Genomic DNA, 19,901 nt, shown 5'->3' on the forward strand with positions numbered 1-19,901 from the left:
AGAAAAACACCCTTGCCTCTTGATTCTGTCCCGCCAACAGGTGGCAACATCTCTGTCCGTTTGTTTGCAGCTGCCTGCGCTGGGCTGGCCAGTCTCACACTGATCGGTTTGACTAAAGGGACTTCGGCGTCAGCTCCCCGCCCAGAGCTACTCGAGATGCTCACCCGGCTGCAGTTAGAGCCAATCCGAATCAATGAGCCCAAGCCTTTCACGCGCCCTGTGCGTCAGGCGCCGCAGTCAGCAGCCCATGGCTTGTCTATAGTGTCACCTAAGCTGCTACTTTCCTCGCAAAGGGGACGAAACTGTCCCCGCAGTAAGCCAGCGGGCTGGCTCATGTTTGGGGGCGTCGGCAGCCCCACCATGGAGCCCATAGGGGAGGAAGAAGGGACCCCGATCACACGGGCGTCTGGGTGATGACTCTCAGACACGGTGGATAACTCCCGCCGGAGCGCTACGGAGCCCTGAGCATCCTTGCCATCGCCACAGAATCTACCCGAGTCCTGTGAAAACACACGTCCTGCCTCACGGGAGGGTTCACGAGGTGACCACAAAACGACCACGTCATCATACAATGTGACGTGGCCTCTCACGGCCCGCTTCCCCGAAGGGCTTCCAAACTGCCGCTCTGAGATTTTCATTTTTCTGATTTGAAAGGAGCTTGCTACAACCAATGTGGCAAAGGATGGAAGTTCATCTTTCCTGGTTTCTGAACCTCCACCTTGCATATTGCTTTTGGTGAAATTAAAAAAACAAACAAATAAATAAATAAAGTCAAGTCCTTCGGGAATTTGACTTCAACTCCATACGAAGACTTGAAGCACGTGCTCGAGTCGATGTGTCTTTTAAAATGTGTAGCCGGGCTCGAAAAGAGTCTACTGATGCTGCTAACGAGGACATGTGAACACTGAACTATGAATCCGTCGACTACGAAATGCCAGGTGGAGCACTATTTTGGAGCCCTATTTCTACGTGAACACTACAAATCACGGACTCCTCCGTGGTGTCCGGGGCCCTGTCCTGCGTGTCGTGCAGAGAATCGTCATGTCCCTAATTTGCTTCCTCACCTCTGCAAGTCATCCGCATGTCCGTCAACAATCTACTTGCTAGGACGTGGCCGCTGGGTCCCCTCGGCACGGCGCCGGGAGCAGCTGGGGGCTGGCTGCCTGTCACCCACGGTCGCACTCTGTTTCAGTGTACAACCCCACAGCACGGCGGCCTGCCACCTTGTACAAACAACGGGCAACAACACTTCAGTTCAGTTGGAAGAAACATGGTTTTCGCTCTGCCAAGAGAATGATCTGCATTGCCAAATAACACTCTAGCTGCCAGAGAAAGATCTGAGTGTGCAAATACACTGAACCAATCAAAATAAATGATCAGTCGTCACAAAAGCCGTGTTTTAAAACTTTTGACGCTTGGGTCATCCTTGGCGAAGAGATGTCATTTTACATGCGTGTACGTGCATACACACACTTGCGCACACGCACGCACACACACACAATGTAAGTCCAAATCAGGACTGCTGAAATGATACAGACGAGCCAAGCACACTTGTGCATGCTGGAGCCGAACGTGCCGTGAGGCCCGGGTCTCACCTCTTCACAACCAGCTTCAGGGTCTTATGCGACCCCTTGACCAGGCAGATGGCCTCCTGCCTGAACCCCGAGAGGCCGATGTCGTTGATGCCGACGATCTCGTCGCCGGCCAGCAGCTTGTCCACCTCTGCTGCTTTACTCCCCTCTTCGATCTGAAACAAAGAAGGGGGTCGCGTGAGCCTCTCAAACGGACAAAGCGGGTCCCCGGAACGCACCCGGGAAGACGGGCCCTGGGACAGGCGTCCCAAAATTCATCACCCAGCGGCGGGAGGACCCACCCGGGCCACCGTCTGCCGAGGGGGCCGGGAAGAGCAGGCCACGCTCACAGCCAGAAACAGTGGCTCCCAGGACACAGGGTCACTCCCTGGCTCTGCTCTCTCCAAGCGATAAGGACGGATCGTTTTAATTGTTTCCCACACGTCGACCCTGTACCTAGTAAGACGACTCTGATAACAGCTGCGCTGAGATATGATTCAAATAGGCTCCGTGTGAACATGCAGGCGAGTGGCTTTTAGTACATTCGGTGCTGTGCGACCGTCGGCACCACCAATTCTAGAACACTCTCTAGGGCTCTAGGGAAGACCTCAAGCCCATCTGCACCCTCGTCCCGACCCCCGTGGCCCCCGGCCCCTCGCTAACTCACTTCCTGTCTCTGTGGCGCTGCCCGATCTCAACGCCACACGTGAAAAGAACTACACAGTGTGTGGCCTTCGTGTGTGGCCCCTTCGACCCAGTCAGCGCGAGGCTTTCGAGGTCCGGGCACCCTGTCCCGGGTGTCCCCACCTCATGCCTCTTACGGCCGATTAGACTCCATCCCACGGAATCCATGTCACTCATCCCTTATCAGCTGGCGCACGTCTGCATTCTCTGGACCTTTTGGCTACGATGCTGCTGCGAACACTGGTGTCGAGGTTTTATTGAGCGTGCTTCCTTTTGTCGTGTGTGTGTGTGTGTGTGTGTGTGTGTGTTATCTACGAGGGGAGCTGCGGGGTCACAGGGTGAACGTTTTGAGGAGCTGCCGGGCTTTTCCGAAGCGGCTGTACCAGTTAACAGTCCGCCATGAGCGTATGAAGGCTCCAATCTCTCTCCATCCCTGTTGACACGTGAGATCTTTGATTAGCGAACGAACTAGATTGCAGCAGGCTGTATTAACACATTCCCTGCTCAGTGCTAAACACATATGCATGAACATTTACTGACTGGCTCCTGAGAAGCCAGAATGTTGCCCATTTTATAAGTTTCCTCCTGAGAAATCTCAGTCTTTAAATCCACAGCCTAGTCTTTCCTGCATAGCGATAAGCCCCGTCGATTTCAATGAACCCAGACTGTTCTCTGCACCTGCGCTTGGCAAGCTACACAGCCCGTGAGCACATCCAGCCAAGCCGCCTTTTTCTTTTTTTGGGGAGGAAAAATAAAATTTCACTGGAATACAGCCATATCCGTTTGTTTACATACTGCTACAGGACAGCCTTGAGAAATATGACCCACAAAGCCAAAAATATTTACTGCTTGGCTTGTTACCAAAAAAAAAAGTACGCCATCTCGTGTTCCGTACCAAAAAGGGTGTCGCTGCGGGCACACACGGGTGCGCAGCCTGTTCCCTGCCCCCCGACCGGATGCCCCAGGAATTGCTTCGGAAGCCTGCACGGGACGCTGAGGCAGGTCCTTCGCCTGGGAGAGAGAAGCCTGGGTGGGCGCTAACGCCGACGGGGCCTCGGCTCCGCAACTGCATGTCCCCCACCCCCATCTCCGCCCAGCTCTGAGGACCGCGGGAACGCTCGGCCGAACAGAGCGAACATCCGCGGCAAGTCGGCGGCGTCGGCAAATCCTCACGGACGTGTGGAGCGACGCGTCCGGTTAACGACTAGTTACAAAAGTCTAGACAGTTTTGGCCTCGGTAATAAGAGGCTGATGGTGAGCCAGCTTCCAGCCGCCCCGAGATTACACCCTGGGCCACAAGGAGCCGCGGGGTCGGGTCCACACGGTGCAGGATGGAGGGCTGGACGTGAGCAGAGCGGGCGGGAGGCCAGGGGGCTGGGCCGATGGAGGGTCAGGGGCAGCTGACCCCTGGCAGATGGTATTTAAAGATCGAAGCGGGGGCGGGACCCAAGGAGCCCCCTACACAGAACACAGACCCGCAGACCCGCGACCACCATGGACAGAGCCGTGCACCCCTGGCATTTCGAGGGCTGGTGGCGGAGGCGCTGGCCGAAGCTGCAGGAGACCGACGGGGAGGGCGCGTCCTGAAAGACGCAGTTCCCACCCGGAAGACGTGTGCAGGCGTGTGGCCGGTGACGGCTGACTCCCCTCCCGCACGCCCCCAGGAGCCTCCCCGTAGAAGACACGAGGGGCAGAGCCGTGAAAGGCTCCTCCGCGGACCGCGTGTGCCCTCTTCCGGTGTGGGTGTGCAAGGCGCACTGTCACCAAGCCCGGGTTTCGGAGACAGGCGGCGGACGCGTCGGGGGCGGGGACTGTGAAGGAGCCAACGGCACACAGAGGGGCAGCTGAACGGACAGGCGCAGGGAGCCCGGGCTGCGTCCTCACGGGCGAGGGGCTCCCGCCCCGGGCGGACCGAGGGCACGGAAGGACGGCATCGCCTGCGCCACGGCCCACCGTGCCGGCTGGACAGGTCCACGCACACCTGCACTCTGGTGCGGGGAGACCCACCTGTCCGCGTGGCTAAGTTTGCTCCTCTCGATGCCCCTGCTGAAGCACAGAAGGGCACCCAGGCAGCATGGGGACCCAGAGACAGTGAGAAGAGGGGGACAAGTCACAGCTCCAGCGGCCCAGGGGGGCGAGGCCGCCCCACCAGCCGGACGTCCTCTGAGACTGGCTATCGTCAGGAACCTTCCTGTCACTAATGTCACCCGGTTCCAAGCCCACCTCGGTCTTTCCTGTCCTCGTGGATTCCGCAGTGACAGACTCCAGACCGCGAATCCCGATCTTTCTCCTTCTGTTCTTATATTTACAGTGGATAGCCAAGCCAACCTGTGATGCAGACGCTCCTGATTACGAGCTTCCGATTCGAAGCTTAGGTGAGGTGTACAGATCCGTTCCTAATGATTTTTAGCTAAAATAGTCTACAACTGGACACATTCAGAATAAACAGTACCTCCTCTCTCCCAGAAGAGATACCCTCATGACTGAACGTAAACCTGCACTTTATTTAGAACAAATAAGTAAAAAGATGGGCCTCTTTCAATGCAGGTTGATAGCAGATATTTCTCCCTTAAACCTGTACTTTCTTATCATTTGGGGAAAAGTGCTCTAAAGCAGCAAAAGAAAACTACATCTATCCATGTATATACATTCATCTCACTTAAGAGACTTAAACACTCACCTCTATGAATATAGCTGATTTTCTGCAATTTCAACTCTGCTGCCGGTGGAAACAGGGTGTGAACTGAGAATCCAACTCACACAATGCCTGGGTTAGAAAGGAGGCTTCAAATAGCGTTCAAGGGAAGAATGTAACATATAGAGCACAACGTGAAAATACTGACCTAATCATTCGCTAACAAAGTATCGCCTTAGAAAAAGAATTTCATTCCTCAGCAGGGATTCTAATGCGTGACCCAGTTTGAGCAGTGGCCTCAAGGACACACAGCCAGGAAGTGGAGAAGTAAAGGGACTTTCTCATCCGAATGACCCCGAGCCAGAGAAAGACATAATCCACATTCTCAGAAGGCTAGGACCTCAAACATGAGTCCACTTTCAGAAACAAAACCCTCTGCCATGTGGCAATCTGTGTTTAACGTCGGATAAGTTCGCAGAAACGAAAACGACTCGCAGCACTAGCTCATGAAAGAAAGGGCATTTTGACGTGGCCTTCCAACTGCGTCCTTTTCAAAATAAAAGCTAGCTCCTTCAAATGGGAAAAAAATAACACCTTGACCTGGAGTTTGTATTTTGAACAGCGTTTTAAAATGCACATTTACCAAAATTTCGTTCCATCATCACAGATGTCTAAGGACACAATGTTATTTTGTTTTTGCTTTTCAGCAGTGACACATCCAGGTGGGGAAAAAAACTCAACTGTCTGCCGAGAGGGGAAGAGATCAATAAACCGTAGTCTGTTCATGCGATGGAATGTTATCTGACCTTAAGGAGGAAGGAAATTCTGACAGGGCCTGTAACACGCATGAACCGTGAGGACCTCCAGGCCATATGGGAGAAGGAGGTGCTGTTTACTTCGGAAAGAAGTGTAGAGTTTTGGTACGGAACGAGGAAAAGAGTTCTGAAAACGGACAGTGGTGATGGTTGCAGGAGGCTGTGAATATACTTCCGGCCGCCACAGCGCACACATTTTAAGTTTGGTGAGAACTGCGTGTTTCCCCAGAGCAAACACTAGCATTCCTCGGTACGTAACAAGAGGACGTGGCCGGTATCACACTGGCTCACTCCGACCCGGCGTGAGAGCGCGCGGAGATGCACCCTTCTCCCTCCGGTGAGAGCTTGGGATTCGACTGTTACGAGAAACTATTTAGGCGAAAGCCTTGTGGGGTCTCGAGGCCGTGTCGAAGGCCTGTACACGTCCTGGAGGGGACATGTGGCCTGTGTCTGCCTCGGCAATGGCCCGCGGGGTTTTCCAGTCTCAGGCCCACAGACCCTCGTATAGAAACAAGTTTTGGGAGGCCCGCGCAGTGGCATCATCTGTCGTCCCAGGGAAGGACGCCTTCCTGACACCTCTCACCTACAAAGACCCCGAAAGGCCGCCCTCTCGCCGCATCAATGAAGACCGGAGTCCACGGCCGTCATCTGCCTGGACCACACCCTACTCCGCCCCCCCAACCCCACGTCCCAGCGACTGAGGTCTGCGTGTGGTGGGCAAAGTAGCTGGGTTGTTTTTCTCCCGTGCTTCCTCGCCGAGAGAAAGTACCTCTTTGACATTTACTGGGATCATAGGAAAAGCAGCCAGTAAAAGACAAAGCTTCGGAAACCTCTGCTCCTACACTTTCTCCCCAAAAGTCTCACGTTAGGTAGTGAGTGTGTTACCCTTGAACTCGGTGAGAAACGGACCTGTCGTGATGGGTAGGCAGGCAGCGCACACCACCTGAGGAATGCCAGCCTGGCAGGCCGTAAAGCTCTCGCAGGGGAGTGTGTGAAGATAAGCCCAGAAAGGGGAAGACCGGGAACCTGACCTTGAACCGGAAGCTGCCCCGCACCCCGTGGCTCGTGGGGGCCCGGAGGCGGCAGGCGTGGAAGCAGGCGAGTGACACTATTATTCGAGCAAACGCTTCTCGAAGAAGCCACACGTGAATCGCACTTCTGACTCTGAACCTGACGCCAAGGATATGGGTGCCCGCTCCGTCCCCACGCTGGACAGAAACGGGGCTCAGAGCAACGCGGGGTGGAGGACACGAACGTGAGGGACTTTAGAAGCTGGGATGGAACCGGTAACGCAGTCAGGGACGGACACGAAGGGCAGAGGAGAGGGGTCTCCCGTGCTGAGCTTGCGTGATGCAGAAAATGACGACGACCAGAGACAGAGCGAGAAGAGGAAGACCCTGTCTTACGTCCAACATCACGCGTCGAAGCCCATGAACCGCACACGCATCAGCGCTGACGAGCAGAGGAAGGAATGCCTCGCTTCCCAGGGAGCGACAGTCACACGTGACAAAGCCACGGCCCCCGTTCCGCGGGACAGACCTTGCTCCGGCCGCTTCGCTTTATCATTTCACTCATCTACCCTCCGGCCCGGTGGCTTCAGAAAAGCAATGTGACTCACCCGACTCACCCGGGAAAAGTATCGGATTGTGAAACAATGTGACACTCAAAACTGAAAACCTGCACGTAACTCACTGTGCCGAGACGGACTGGTAGTCACCACCAGCCCCCGCAGGGGGAGGAGAGACCAGGTGGCCTCGTGTCCAGCCAAACGGCCTCAGGAAAGGCTGAGCCGTCTGTCTGAGGGGGCAACCAAGGAACCGCGGAAGACCCGCCTGCAAAAAAACACACACTAAAAACTGAGGCGAGTCCAGCGTCTGATGAAGCAGCAGCCAAGGGCGTCCAGGCTAGTTAATACCTCGTGACAAGCCCTGCGAGTCCAACGGTCCGTGCCTCCCTTCCTACGCGCTCCGGGGACTGTTTGATCAACTACTCCGGAAATGCAAGTTTCACGGTAGCTCTACAAACATGCGTAATTAAGAAGGAAGACCTGTCAACTCGCCCCGTTTTTATATGTATTTTTTTTTAGAGTGGTGAAGTCATTGGCTGGTGGTTTATTTTTTGGTACGACCAGAGAACGGGATGTTGAGTTCCGGACTCTGGCAGTCCTGGGTATCGGCTTCACACTACCCGGCTGGGTTGGGGGGGTGGGTTTCTCCCCAGCGATACAAAGCATGAGGAAACGGCCCTCTGCAACCATGAGATGCTTTTCATCAGCTTTCCTCAAGAACAGCGCCCCTTGACCTTGGCTCTCCATGTCCCTGGTCCCCTATAACTCTCCAGTTTCTCTAGTAACTTCATGAATGTGCCACGAAAAACAAAATTCGAGCACGCAGTTTGTGACGGGAAATCGTGACTGAGCAGGACCCGTAATGTAAGAGCTTATCGACATTTGCAGTTATTAATACTTGATAGCGTCTAGTGGGAAATAGGCTTCCCACATGCGAACCTGGAAAGTCCCTAGAATAACTGAGTACAAAAGAATGGCAACTACGTGGTTTACGAGATTTTCAAGCACACACAATGGTAACAATTGTGCACACATTGAAATGTCCGTGTGCTGATCCTCGAAACCACCCATAAAATCTCAACTACGAAAGAAAAATTGCTTTCCTTATGGTTGACCACCAAAAAACACATATCTCAAAAAGAAAAATGAATGATAGGATGATAATTTAAACAAGAACAAAATAAACCGAAAACTTCAGATGCTTCGGACCCAGAGGAGCGAGTGGGTGACGAACCCGGAGCTTGGCAACACGAGGCTGTGCGCTGCGGATCCCAACACAACCCTTCCCGCTCTCCCTAAAACGAGGCGGGGTCAGGGCCAGGAGACAAAGGCAGGCAGGTGTGCCCTGGACAGGGGACAGAGCCAGGCCAGTGAGATGTGCGAAAGCGAGAGGGTGCCTGGGTGATCCGCTCCTGTGCGTAGGGGTCACGTGGCCCCCAAAAACCGTCAAGGGAGGACTAGAGAAGGGGAGTGGCAGTTCAGAATCCACACCAGCTGGACAGGAAGCCGAAGAAGGCTTCACTCTTAGCTGGGGTTCCACTGCGCCTTGGGGTACTGGCAAAACTAGGGTGCGTGCCTCCTCTCCAGATTCAGGAAGGTGCGGGGCCTGGGGCCTTGGCGGAGCACCTGGCACCACGTTGCCTCTCGACTCCGCAAGCCCCTCCCTTCGCGGCCGCGGCATGCTGGGAAGCTGCAGCGGGACCTGCGCGCATGCCTCGGGCTGGCCCGCACCGTGGCGGGGGGCCGTCAGCAGAGGGCGCTGGCGGGACGCCGCAGCAAGCGTCCGCCCTGCGCCCTGCGCCCTGCGCCCTGCGCCCTGCGCCCTGCGCCCTGCGCCCTGCGCCCTGCGCCCTGCGCCCTGCGCCCTGCGCCCTGCGCCCTGCGCCCTGCGCCCTGCGCCCTGCGCCCTGCGCCCTGCGCCCTGCGCCCTGCGCCCTGCGCCCTGCGCCCTGCGCCCTGCGCCCTGCGCCCTGCGCCCTGCGCCCTGCGCCCTGCGCCCTGCGCCCTGCGCCCTGCGCCCTGCGCCCTGCGCCCTGCGCCCTGCGCCCTGCGCCCTGCGCCGTCCCGGGAAACATGGCGCGCTGACCCCACAGCGGCTCCAGCGCAAGTGCCCCAGGCACTGTAGTGAGCAGCTCGGGTCAGTTTTACTAGCATCGCCTCGGATGGCCTCCCGGGAGGTTCCACTGGCACCTCTGCCGGCTGCCCAGCCAGCTCCACCCCACCCGGGCCAGCTGCCCAGCCAGCCCGCTTGCCAGCAGGCCTGTGGCACTCAGTGAACCCCACTGTCCGGTGGCCTCGGTCACACCCACACCACGGAGAGCTGGGTCTCCGCGGGGGGTTGGAGTGGGGGTGGGGGAGGTGGTTCCAAACGGCGCCCTGTCATTCGCCTCAGCCCCGGAGGTGGGAGCTGCTCCTTAGAGCTGCTCTGTGCCATGCTTTAGCTGTATCTACCCCGTCTGACCCTAGTTAAAAATTACTCAACAATAAACTGATAATAAGTAATATTCTGTTAATAGTTAATTTTTTGCAATTAGGGACCGGCAAACTTTTCCATAAAGAGCCATGTAGTAATTAATAAATATTTTAGGCTCCGCAGGGCTCGTGGTCACTGCGTCCACCGCTCCACCGCCCAGGACAAGACAGGAGCCAGGGGCCATGTCGGTGCTCGGCCGGCCTGCCGACTCCTGTTTTGTGTTACGAGCTCCTTGTTCACATTCGCTGTGTGGTTTCTACCTCCTCACTGGACCCCGACGGATATAAATTCTATGTGACGAGCGTGGTAACAGGCTTGCACAGGGCGCTGGCAGGGGTGGGGGTAATTTAATAAGGTGGGAGGGAGGGTGGGCTCCGCATCGGGGAAGGTTTCAGACAGACGAGGGATGATCTAGGACTCAAGACTCCTGTGCCACGTAACTACAAGATCCGAGGAAAGTCACTCCATGTTTCTTTCAGTTCTGCCACCCCAAAAAATGGTGGTACGAGTTAGGTGTCTTGCATCCTAGGACAATCAGAAGGAAAGTGAGACAATTATGAAAACGTTTTATAAACTGTCATGTACTGTGCAAGTGTACTTACGAATCCTGTCATTTGTGATAACTTAATTTAGTGTCCAGAATGGAAGTACAACCCATGCTAAGCTTTTCAAGTGGCGAGTCCATTCTTGATTTTAACATGAGGAAACCAGGAGCTGAAGCAAGGTAAAAGGAGACAGCTTCATAGACCGTACTCAGAGCTATTCATTCAGGTAGAGTGGTTTCTACGTCCTTTTATGTAAGAGAGTTTGGGGGGAAAAAATCCAAAAGCTCAATTATCCTAGATGTTCTTATTGTTTAAAGTTTCCTTTTCCCCTTGTTTGGCTAACTTAAAGCATTACAGAAAACTTTCTAACACACAGAAAGTCCAAATTTATGAAGGGAGTTTCACAAAAGCTTAGCCTAAGTGGATTATGTGGAAGCCAGGCCACATTTGCCCCATAAAAAAACCAACATGATTTAAGCGGTAGTTAAATTGTCAGGCTGAGACACAAATACTTCTTCAAAACATGTCATGGCTTAATGATTGGGATCGCAATCAAGTGAAGGGAAAAAGGAAATGGGCATTTCCCCAGATGGTCCTTTGAATGTATATATGCATGCACAAGTCCGGTGTTTGTAACGTAGAGTCCTGGGGCCTCTCAGTTAAAACGGGGAAACGTTTTCCAAAATCTCCATCTGTATGGATCCCTGTCAGATGGAAGCACTTGCCCAAGGATGGAAGAAGCTGCCCAAGGACGTCATACAGCAGCCACTCTTCACAGGTGACGTTACGGTCACGCTCAGCAAGGGACGGATGCAGGGGGGCCCAGCGGGCTCCGGCCACTCTCCACACCCCATGGCTCATCGCTGCCCTGGGACCCGCAGAGACCCATGGAGTGGCGGCTACGCAGCCCGACCGCCTGCCCTGGGCTCGCCGAGCTGGATGCGTGTGGCATGGCGGAGACTCCCTCCGTCCAGGACCCCTTCTCCCGCCCTCGCGGAGGCTCGCCGACGCCCTCACCATCTCCTAAGCCTCCCGGCGCCCGTGGCGGGGACGGGGCGGCATCTGTGCCGGCGGCCGCAGTGCCCCGAGCAGCGGGACTATCGCACGCCAAGACCACAGTGCCAGGAAGGAAAAGCAGGCGGCGAGGGCCGGAGCGCCCGCAACTCCTGCATCGCCGTGGTCAAGGACAAAAACCAAAACCGAGACCATGCAACACGCAAGTGACTGTCAGCGCCATGTTTAAAGCGTGCGGTTCAAGAGTTAACTGTAAGCACCGCGGCGCGTGGCCCCATCTCTACGGCGTCTGCGTCTCGGGACACTGGCCCCACGTCATCGAACGGCTGCCCCGCCCCTGCCCCCCAGGCCCTGGCACTCGCCATCCTGCTACGTCGCTGTGACTCCGACTGCTCCTGACACCTGGCCTAAGCGGACGCGTGCAGACTTTGTCCTGTGGTGTCCGGGGACGGCACCCGGGCTCCGTCCGTGATGTATGCAGTGTGTGATGTTTAGCGTCCTTCCTTTCTAAGGCTGAATGACGTCCTACTGTGCGTATACATTGCACTTTATCTTCTCACACTTGGGCTATATTTCCAATACCTGTGACTCTTAGACACCAGGTGGATGCGCAAATTGATACGACACTTGGGAAAACAGAGTGAATCACCCACAGTTGGAGATGTGTCTGTCGGAGAAGCAAGAGGCCCACAAAAGACGGCATTTCAGAGCCATGCGTGAGAGCGAAAACCCAGAGACCACCCGCACGCCCAAGCAACCGAACGCACGCCGGGATTCCTCCCGGCACCTGGGAGCGGGCAGTCCTTGGTTGCGGGGCGTCCTGGGCACTGCGTGAGCTTTATCACAGCAGCCTGGGTGCCACACGCTGCTTGACGGTCGCACCCCCAGCCCCAAGTTGTAACCCCCAGAAATGTCTCAACAACAAAGAACTCACCCCCGGGGGAGAACCTCTTCAAGAGAGAGGCTAAAGCATCTCAGATGCTTTCAGTGCTGTGTAACAAAAAGAAAAGGCGACCCCACACGGGTCAGCCCCCCTGGTCTGCAGCGGCCACGCAAGAGGCCGGCCAGTCGGGTGACGCGGAGCCGCCGTGTTCACTGAAGGCTCACCACTGCCGTGCGCGGCAGGACGTCTGGTTCCGGATGCCACCAGCCCTGCCCCAACACCACCCTCCACCACAAAGAGCCCTTTCTGCCCAGGCAACGCGGCTTCCTTGCCTCCAGGCCTTGCTGACGGGGTCCCCTCTGTTTGCACCCCGCCCTGCTACATGCACACACACAGCTCCTGGCTCGTCCTCGATCATCGCTGGGCCCCCCTTCAACCACGAAGGGCCCCCACACCTTCCTCCCAGTCTCCCCAAGACCCAGGTGCCTTGCCAGTCACTGCTCCGAGCCCTGCTGGTGGCCCTGTTTCCACCCCTAGCCACGCAGAAGGCCGGCATCCCCCACGGGACAGAACCCAAGTGGCCGCTTTCGAAAACAGAGCAGTAGGAACATGTAAGCGCCGGTTAAACAGAGGACCGGAATGGCTTAATTCTGCGGCTTTCAAAGCAGGGAAAGCCATCCGAAAGAGCTGACAGGCCATCAAGAAACAGGAAGAGGAGCCTCCGGACGGCCCCGGGAACAACGTGTCCCGGAATCTCAGGACACACGGCTGTTTATTTCCCAGGGACGTTCCGAGCCCGCTGCGATTTCAAAGCGACGGCGAGCGTCCTCTCGGATAAGGCCGCTGCTCCGAGGGACCGCGTCCCCGTGCCGAGCGCGAGTCACCGGGCACCTTCATCTCTGTCCCGGGTGAAACACGCGTGATCTCGAAAACAACAAAACTCTTCTCTGCGACGTCACCCCAGGCTGAATGTTGTGTGTCTCCCCCAAATTCCCATACCGCAACCGAATGCCCACGGTCATGGTGCCGGCAGCCGGGGCCCGCGGGAGCTGATGCGGCCACGGGGAGGAGCCGTCGTCGACGGGGCTAGTGCCGGTTTCTGAGGGAGACCCCCCGACAGCGCCCTTGCCCCTGACCCCGCGTGAGGACAACGTCCCCGAGCCGGGAAGTGGACTCTCAGGCCCCGCGTCGGGAAGCGCCTTCGTCTTGGCCTTCCGGCCTCTCGGGGCATGACGAATGAGTGTGTGTTTCTAAAACCGTCCGTGGTACTTTTTGCGACAGCAGCCCAAGGGAACAGAGGCGGACCCGAGAGGCCCAGTCCGAGGAGCCTGACTCGGCAGCGTGGGGGACACGGGAGGCTCTGGGTTCCACACGCGCGTCGGGGAGGGCCCCCGGGAACGTGGCGGGGGCCCCCCGCCCCCGTCTGAAGGTGCGGCCGCGACCCAGGGCCAGCCACTCGCAGCCCTGTGAAACGCCACACCCAGCGCGGGCGGATCTTCCCATTTTTTAAAACGATGTGTGAATCTGGATTTTTAGGTCTATTCTCTCCCCCTATGTCCTCAAGGGCTCCCACTCCTTTGCTCTTAGGACTAGGACAGACCGAAGTGAAACTGTCGCCAGGTGGGCGGGGTGATCCCGCCCCGCACGCTGCTGGGGCCCGCCTTCTCGGGTGCCAGGGCCCACCGTCCCCCCCGGCGGCGCTGCCCTCGCGTCCTCCGCCCCCCCAAACCAGCCCTCTCGTCGGGCGCTTTGTCCAAGTCCCGTGTTCTCCGGGATCCCTGGCGGCATCTTTCGGGAGCAGTGTGCTCCCTCCGTCACCAGGACACAACGGCCTCTGGTGACCGACAGCCCCACTCTCCCCCGGAGCTGGCCGGAAGAGCCACGCTGCCCTCACAGGGACGGCTGGCTGTCACAGTCCTGACGGCAGGCGGGAGCGGAGGGCAGCTGGAGGCTGCTCGGAAGAGCCCTGGTCTCTGCACCCAAGGGGCAGAAACGCCTGGGCTCGCCCTCTCCCCTTCTGTCTGGCCGGGAACAAAGTCACATGCGAGCAGAGGCAGCAGCTGCACTGTGACCCTGCGGGCCACACCTGAGGCATCAGAGAGGTCTTGAGAGCCACGAGCCAGGCCGGGCTGCACGGGCAGAGGGGCTGGCTGTGTGGGCATGGTGGCCGCGTTCTGTGGCGGGGCCTGGGCCCAGGTCCTTGGAAAACCAGAGAGACCCCTCCACAAGACATCGGTACCGCAGAATGAGTCACGATTCTTTTTATATGCAGGTCATTTCCTCGTAACGTCTGTACTTTTTAAAAATCAATGCCAAATGGAATTGGTTCTAAACAGAAAAACCTTGTTAGTTCTTGCGACTAAAAACAACTATTAAAAGGTATAATTTTATTACCACACTGAGAGGCAGGCTGAAGAAAAAAACCCATAACGTCTGGCTGTTTTTGTTTTTGTTTAACAGCGAGACACATGGGATCTGCCCCAAAAACAGACCTGCTACTACAACTCATAACGCTTTTCCTCGTCCGATGTCTGCCCCCATGGCTGACAAGAACACATGGGCAGAATCTGCTTTCGACAACCACGTCGTGGAGGACGGGAGTGAGGGCTGGACACTCGTAACATCCAAGTTTAAACGCAATGGAGCTACACGAAGGCGGGGTTTTCATCACACCAAACACACCCTTCATCTCATCAGTAACGCTATTATTTCTCTACTAGGAACTGAAGCCAGAATCAAACCAAAGTAGCCAAACTGTTATCTAACTTATAACCCTCCCCTCTCTCACACACACACAAAAAGAAGAGAAAACATTGAAGATTTATGCTATTGCAGGCGTGACGAGAGTCTGCACACTGCACCTGCCGCCGGCTCTTCCCAGCACCCAACTTTCACAGGTAAAACCTTCGTTTTGGAATGTTTTGGTTTATTTCTCTTGAGTTCATTCACAGCTTAGGGGGAAAAAAATTGGAAACATTTTTAAAGTCTTAAAAAAAAAAAAGACTCAAATCAATGAAAAAGGCTTAATTCTGACAGCCATGCTGGAGGTTCGACTACAGAACGGTCACACTTTTTGGTTGTGTTTTGGGGGGGGGGGTGCAAGCTTTGACCAGGATGTCAGAATTTACTCAGTAGCCCAGCTCGACTTCTCCCGAAGTGGAGGACTGAATTATTATTATTCCCCAGCGAACTGAAAACGGAGTGAATTACGTGCCTCGCTCACTCCGCACACAGAGAGAGGAAGCGCCTGACTCGCCTGGAGCCATCGTCTCCCCCTGGGTCCTGCCGGTTCAAAGGCATCGTGGCCAAGCTTCCGTGCCAAGGCCATTTTTGAAGCCGGCCGCGGCCCGGCTTCCTTCCGTCCCCTGGGCTTTATTTCTTCCTTTCAAGTGCAGCATGGGATGCGAAACGACATCTCCCTATCGGGACTGAAATGGGAATTTGTGGGGTTACCCATGGGCACAAAAATCGGGGAGGGCCCATCTTCCATGACGGGCTCTAAAGAGGTTTCTGCCCAAGGATGCTGAAGACAAAACTAGGTGAGTGAGCGACAGATTCCACGCACAGGTAACAAACATCCCCTGGTTCAAAAAAGGCTCTTTCGCCATACTCTGACCCTGAGCGCAATTCTAAGACAGGAGGCTTTCTTCGTTTAAGAAAAAAGGGGACAGTTTGGAATGATGTGATTTTTAAAGTGAAACTTAAATCGTCGGGACCTTTCAAGGGAAAAGCTAAATGTTAACGTTCCTGACAGAGGCCCTTGACCACTGTGGGACCATACACGGCGTTCCTGGACGTGGTTTTGACGTGAAACACGGGAAAACGGTGGATGTCATTTACTTAAGATCAGAATCATTGAGGAGGATATGACGGTAAGCTCCGACTCCCCTCCTTTGACTGCTCTCAGTTTAACGCACCCCAACTTCCACGGCACAGCCCCATTAATACCACCACCCTGCAGTGCTGAGAGCCCACGTCTCACTCCTAGGTGTCTGCGGAACCCGCCACAGCGAGGGTGCAAACCGCCCGCCCCCCGCCTTTACCTCGCACGCCTAGAAACAACAGAGACACACAAGGTCCGGGGAGGACCTTTTTCTTCTCCTCGACTCTCCTGGAAAGCGCACTAAGCATCGCTGTCACGCCAACTGTGACACGTGTATGTAACTCCCTCGAGAAGGGTAGAGCTGGAGTCAGCGGTCATCGTGGCTTTAAAATGGGAGAAAACGCCGAATAAAAGGTACGGCCACTGCAACCCCGTGCATCTGGGGGCCTTCGGTGTATCAGCCTCCTGCAGAGGCTGGTGGTGGAGGCGGACGACAGGGCCCCCCACCTCCCGCCACCCACTGAACAGAACCCTCCCCATTCACAGACCACGCACCCAAAATGGCTCGACCATCCCCTAAACCGGCACAGACAGATGACGCAGGGAATTTGGCTTTTCCGATGGAACGGGTCACACCTGAGACTTGCTACGGGAACTTTGGCCGGACTCTCCAACTCACATCGGATCGTTCCCGCCGGAAATGCGATTGGTGTTACGACAATATGCTTTGACGACAGAGTTCTCAGGAAGCCACCGGGGTTAGAGAGTAAAGCTGTTTGATACGCCGTTTCCGTAAGTGAAAACGCACACACGAGACAGAGCTGAGCCGCATGATCCCTGCGCGAGTCCCTCCCGCAGCCCGGCATCGCGTCTCTGTGTTACTCGAGTACCAGCCCGAGTGGCAGCGGCGGCCAGGACCGGACCCCGGAAGCACCGCCCAGACTGAGAAGGCCCCCCTGAAAAGGCGCGGGGTCTCTGCGGGCGGTTTTGGTTTTTTGTTTTGTTTTTCATAAAGACTCTCCTTTCTGTCCCTTCCCTGGGGGGAGGTCACAAGTGGGGTTCGCCACGCCAAAACCCGTTGGCGCCCGCGCCGAGCGCGAGCACTTTTCTGTGTGTCGAGCATCTCGGGAGAAACTCGTTTTACTCTCTGTAACTGGCTGAACTGTGTCTCCTAAAGATGCAGCCGGGACCTAACCACCCCGAACCTGTGACTGTAAGCGCATCTGTACACAGGATCTTTGCAGATGTGGCCGAGGGAGGCTGGGCCCGAACCCAAGGAGCACTAAGAGGGACGTCTAGATACAAATGCACGGGAGACGGAGACGGGAGGAACGCATCGGCAGCCCAGGGACGCCTGGAGCCGGCAGGGGCTGAAGGAGCAGGGAAGACAGGTAGGTGCCGCCCCCGGGCGTGGAGAGCAGGCGGACACACCTTGACTTCGGACATCCAGGCTCCAGGCATGCGCGATAATGATTCGCTGTTGTTTTAAACAACGCCGTTGGGAGTACTTACTCCGTTACTGCGGCCCCAGGAAACGCACACGGCCTTCCTTCTGCTGTAAGAAAAGGGCCACCTGGATATCACGAAGAGCTGCCCACCCGGCCACCCAACGGTTCCGGAATGGGGCCCAGGCGTCCCAAGCCTGGGGTCCTGAGAACCCACAGTGCCCCCCGCGGGGGGCTCTGCCACACCCCTTCCGCTGGCCGCCTGCATCCGGAGTCCTGGCCCCCCGCGGGTGCTGATGCATCAGCAGGGAGGACGAGGCCTCCTTCACGAGCTGGTGCTGCAGGTCTGTGAGCACGGGCTGGGAGGGGGTCTCAGCGCGAGGCCGGCGTCAGGACTCCACCCTGCGCTGTCGAGGACTCCCGGGCTGGGTGCCAAGGGCTGGAGAGAGAGAATACATCCTCAGTCTCCCCCAGAGATACGAACCCACACCGAAGGCCAAGCCACTGGGTGCCCCCCTGCACCTCAGTTTTCTGCCGCACAGAGTCACCGGTGCTCTCACGACTGTTCTTAATTAACATCACTTTCAGCTTTAAAACCTCGCAATTTCAATTCCACGAGCGGCGTTTTAACTGCAGGTCTAATCCAACAGTCTGGGAAGCGCAATTCACGCAGCTTTTGCGCAAATAAGGTGTGTGACGTGTGTCGCAATAGAGACCGGGAGGGAACGAAAGCTTTCGGCAGACCCAGCTCCAGCGGAAACCCCGAGGGGCGGCCACGAGAAACCAGCAAGGATGGAGATGGGCCTCGGCAGGACAACCCCGCGCGCTGGGCCTCAGAAGGGCGTGCCTTGGGTACCCGCGGGACTTGTCAAAGCACAGAGCAGGGTGCAGGATCCCGCCTCCGAGCGGAGAACGGAAACAAGGAGTCTAGTTCACGGAAGGTTCTAATTCCTCGGAGCTTCAGCTGAAGGCGCTGTCGGGTCTCTGCAGATGATCACGTAGCGTCTTCACAGACACTAAGCTCCCCCCAAGGGTCTAAATGGCTCAGCCGGCTGGTCGTCCAGCCCGCCTTCCGACACACCGCCATGGACTTCACCGGGCACCGCCCTCCGCGAGCAGGCCTTCCTCCTGGAGTCGGGCTCCTTAAAGGGACAGAATGAGGCCATGACAGGCCTCTTCTCTAATGCCGAGAGCTCCTGTTCGTTCAAAACTCGATGCTGGAGGGATGAGAGAGGCTCATCAGCTCCAAGTTAAAGTCCAGGCTAAGCAGTCAACAACTGAGCTAGTGTTTACTACGGAATGAAGTTTTGAACAGAGCACAGCACGTTCCGCGGCCGCTCACCAGGAGATGGGGACCGTGGGACCCACGGGGCTGGGGACGTTCTGGACAGGGAGGGGGAACCCAGCGGGAAGGCAGCAAGACGGCCGTGGCCAGGCCAGGGCGCGGGCCGGCCGGTCGGGACGCTGACCCGACTGCGCTCCACACCCGCCTCCCTCTCTGCTTCTCCGTGCCGAGACCGAAGTCCCCGGAGTTTGGGACGCAAAACACCGGCCCCTCACTCCTTCGAAGGGAGCGGAGCAAGGGCCACCGCTCGGCAACGACGTGAACGCCTGGCCCTCACGCCACCCGGACGGATTCCCGAGGACCACGCAGAGGGACGACGGCCGGCCCCCGAAGGTGGCACCCCGTATGATCCGTTTATGTGAAAGTCACGAAACCATACGATTACGGGAGGAGAGGCCAGGAGTCAAGAGCGGTTGGGGCAGGAGAGAAGCCGGTGCGGCTTCGACGCGGCCGCGCGAGGGCGCTTGTGGCGCCCGCGGCCCGCCGGGACCCCGCGCCAGCGCCTTGCGAGGTGCAGGGGCCTCGTGGGAACCGAGCGCAGGCTGCGCGGCCTCTCTACGGCCGTACCTCACGATACCGAACTTTGCTTTTTTGCCCCTTACAAACGTTTCATTCGTCTTATTCATTTTTTTACAAATGGAAAGCGAGAACCTCCACCAGCAAAAAGACGACAACCACTTTACTGAGACGGTCACTTTATTGGAATCAAACAATACGTGCGATGTCTCCTTCTCCGTGCACGCTGCCGCATGGGACTCTGCAATTACCTCCGAGCTTAATGACAGAGACTGGCAAAGGGGCTCATGAGGCCCCCAGGGCTCCACACGGCGCAGGAAGCAAAGGAAGTTGGCTAACCCTTAGACGGTCGCAGTGACAAGCAAGGTGGGGGCCCTCCCCCCCACCCCCGGCTTGCCGACCGTGGGAGGTCGTTTTCATGAGGAAATCGGGGTGCTGTGCCCAAGGGGAAAGCGAGCCGCAGAGCCAAGCGCCAACCGGCGTCCAGAACACGCCTTTTCGAGGTGACGATTCTCACACAGCAGCCCGTCGGCAGGCCGCTAACTCGCGCCCTCTGTAATCTGAAGCCACTTTTAAAAATATTAC

General features: G+C 56.7%; 1 protein-coding gene across 8 annotated transcripts in view; it reads right to left on the reverse strand.

Annotated features, from left to right (window-relative positions):
• SHROOM2 (shroom family member 2) overlaps window positions 1–19,901 on the reverse strand; it is a 106,091-nt gene that overhangs the window by 50,568 nt on the left and 35,622 nt on the right. For 7 of the 8 annotated variants that reach the window (XM_036235687.1, XM_036235695.1, XM_036235692.1 and 4 more), the window contains one exon: window positions 1,596–1,747. In XM_036235687.1, coding sequence (XP_036091580.1) covers window positions 1,596–1,747 — 152 coding nt within the window. Of the gene's footprint in view, window positions 1–1,595; window positions 1,748–2,378; window positions 2,689–19,901 lie in introns of those variants that run through there. The other variant, XM_036235691.1, reaches the window with a different exon arrangement.

This window comes from Rousettus aegyptiacus, unplaced genomic scaffold, assembly GCF_014176215.1.
Source record: "Rousettus aegyptiacus isolate mRouAeg1 unplaced genomic scaffold, mRouAeg1.p scaffold_m13_p_19, whole genome shotgun sequence".
Classification (NCBI taxonomy): Eukaryota; Metazoa; Chordata; class Mammalia; order Chiroptera; family Pteropodidae; genus Rousettus; species Rousettus aegyptiacus.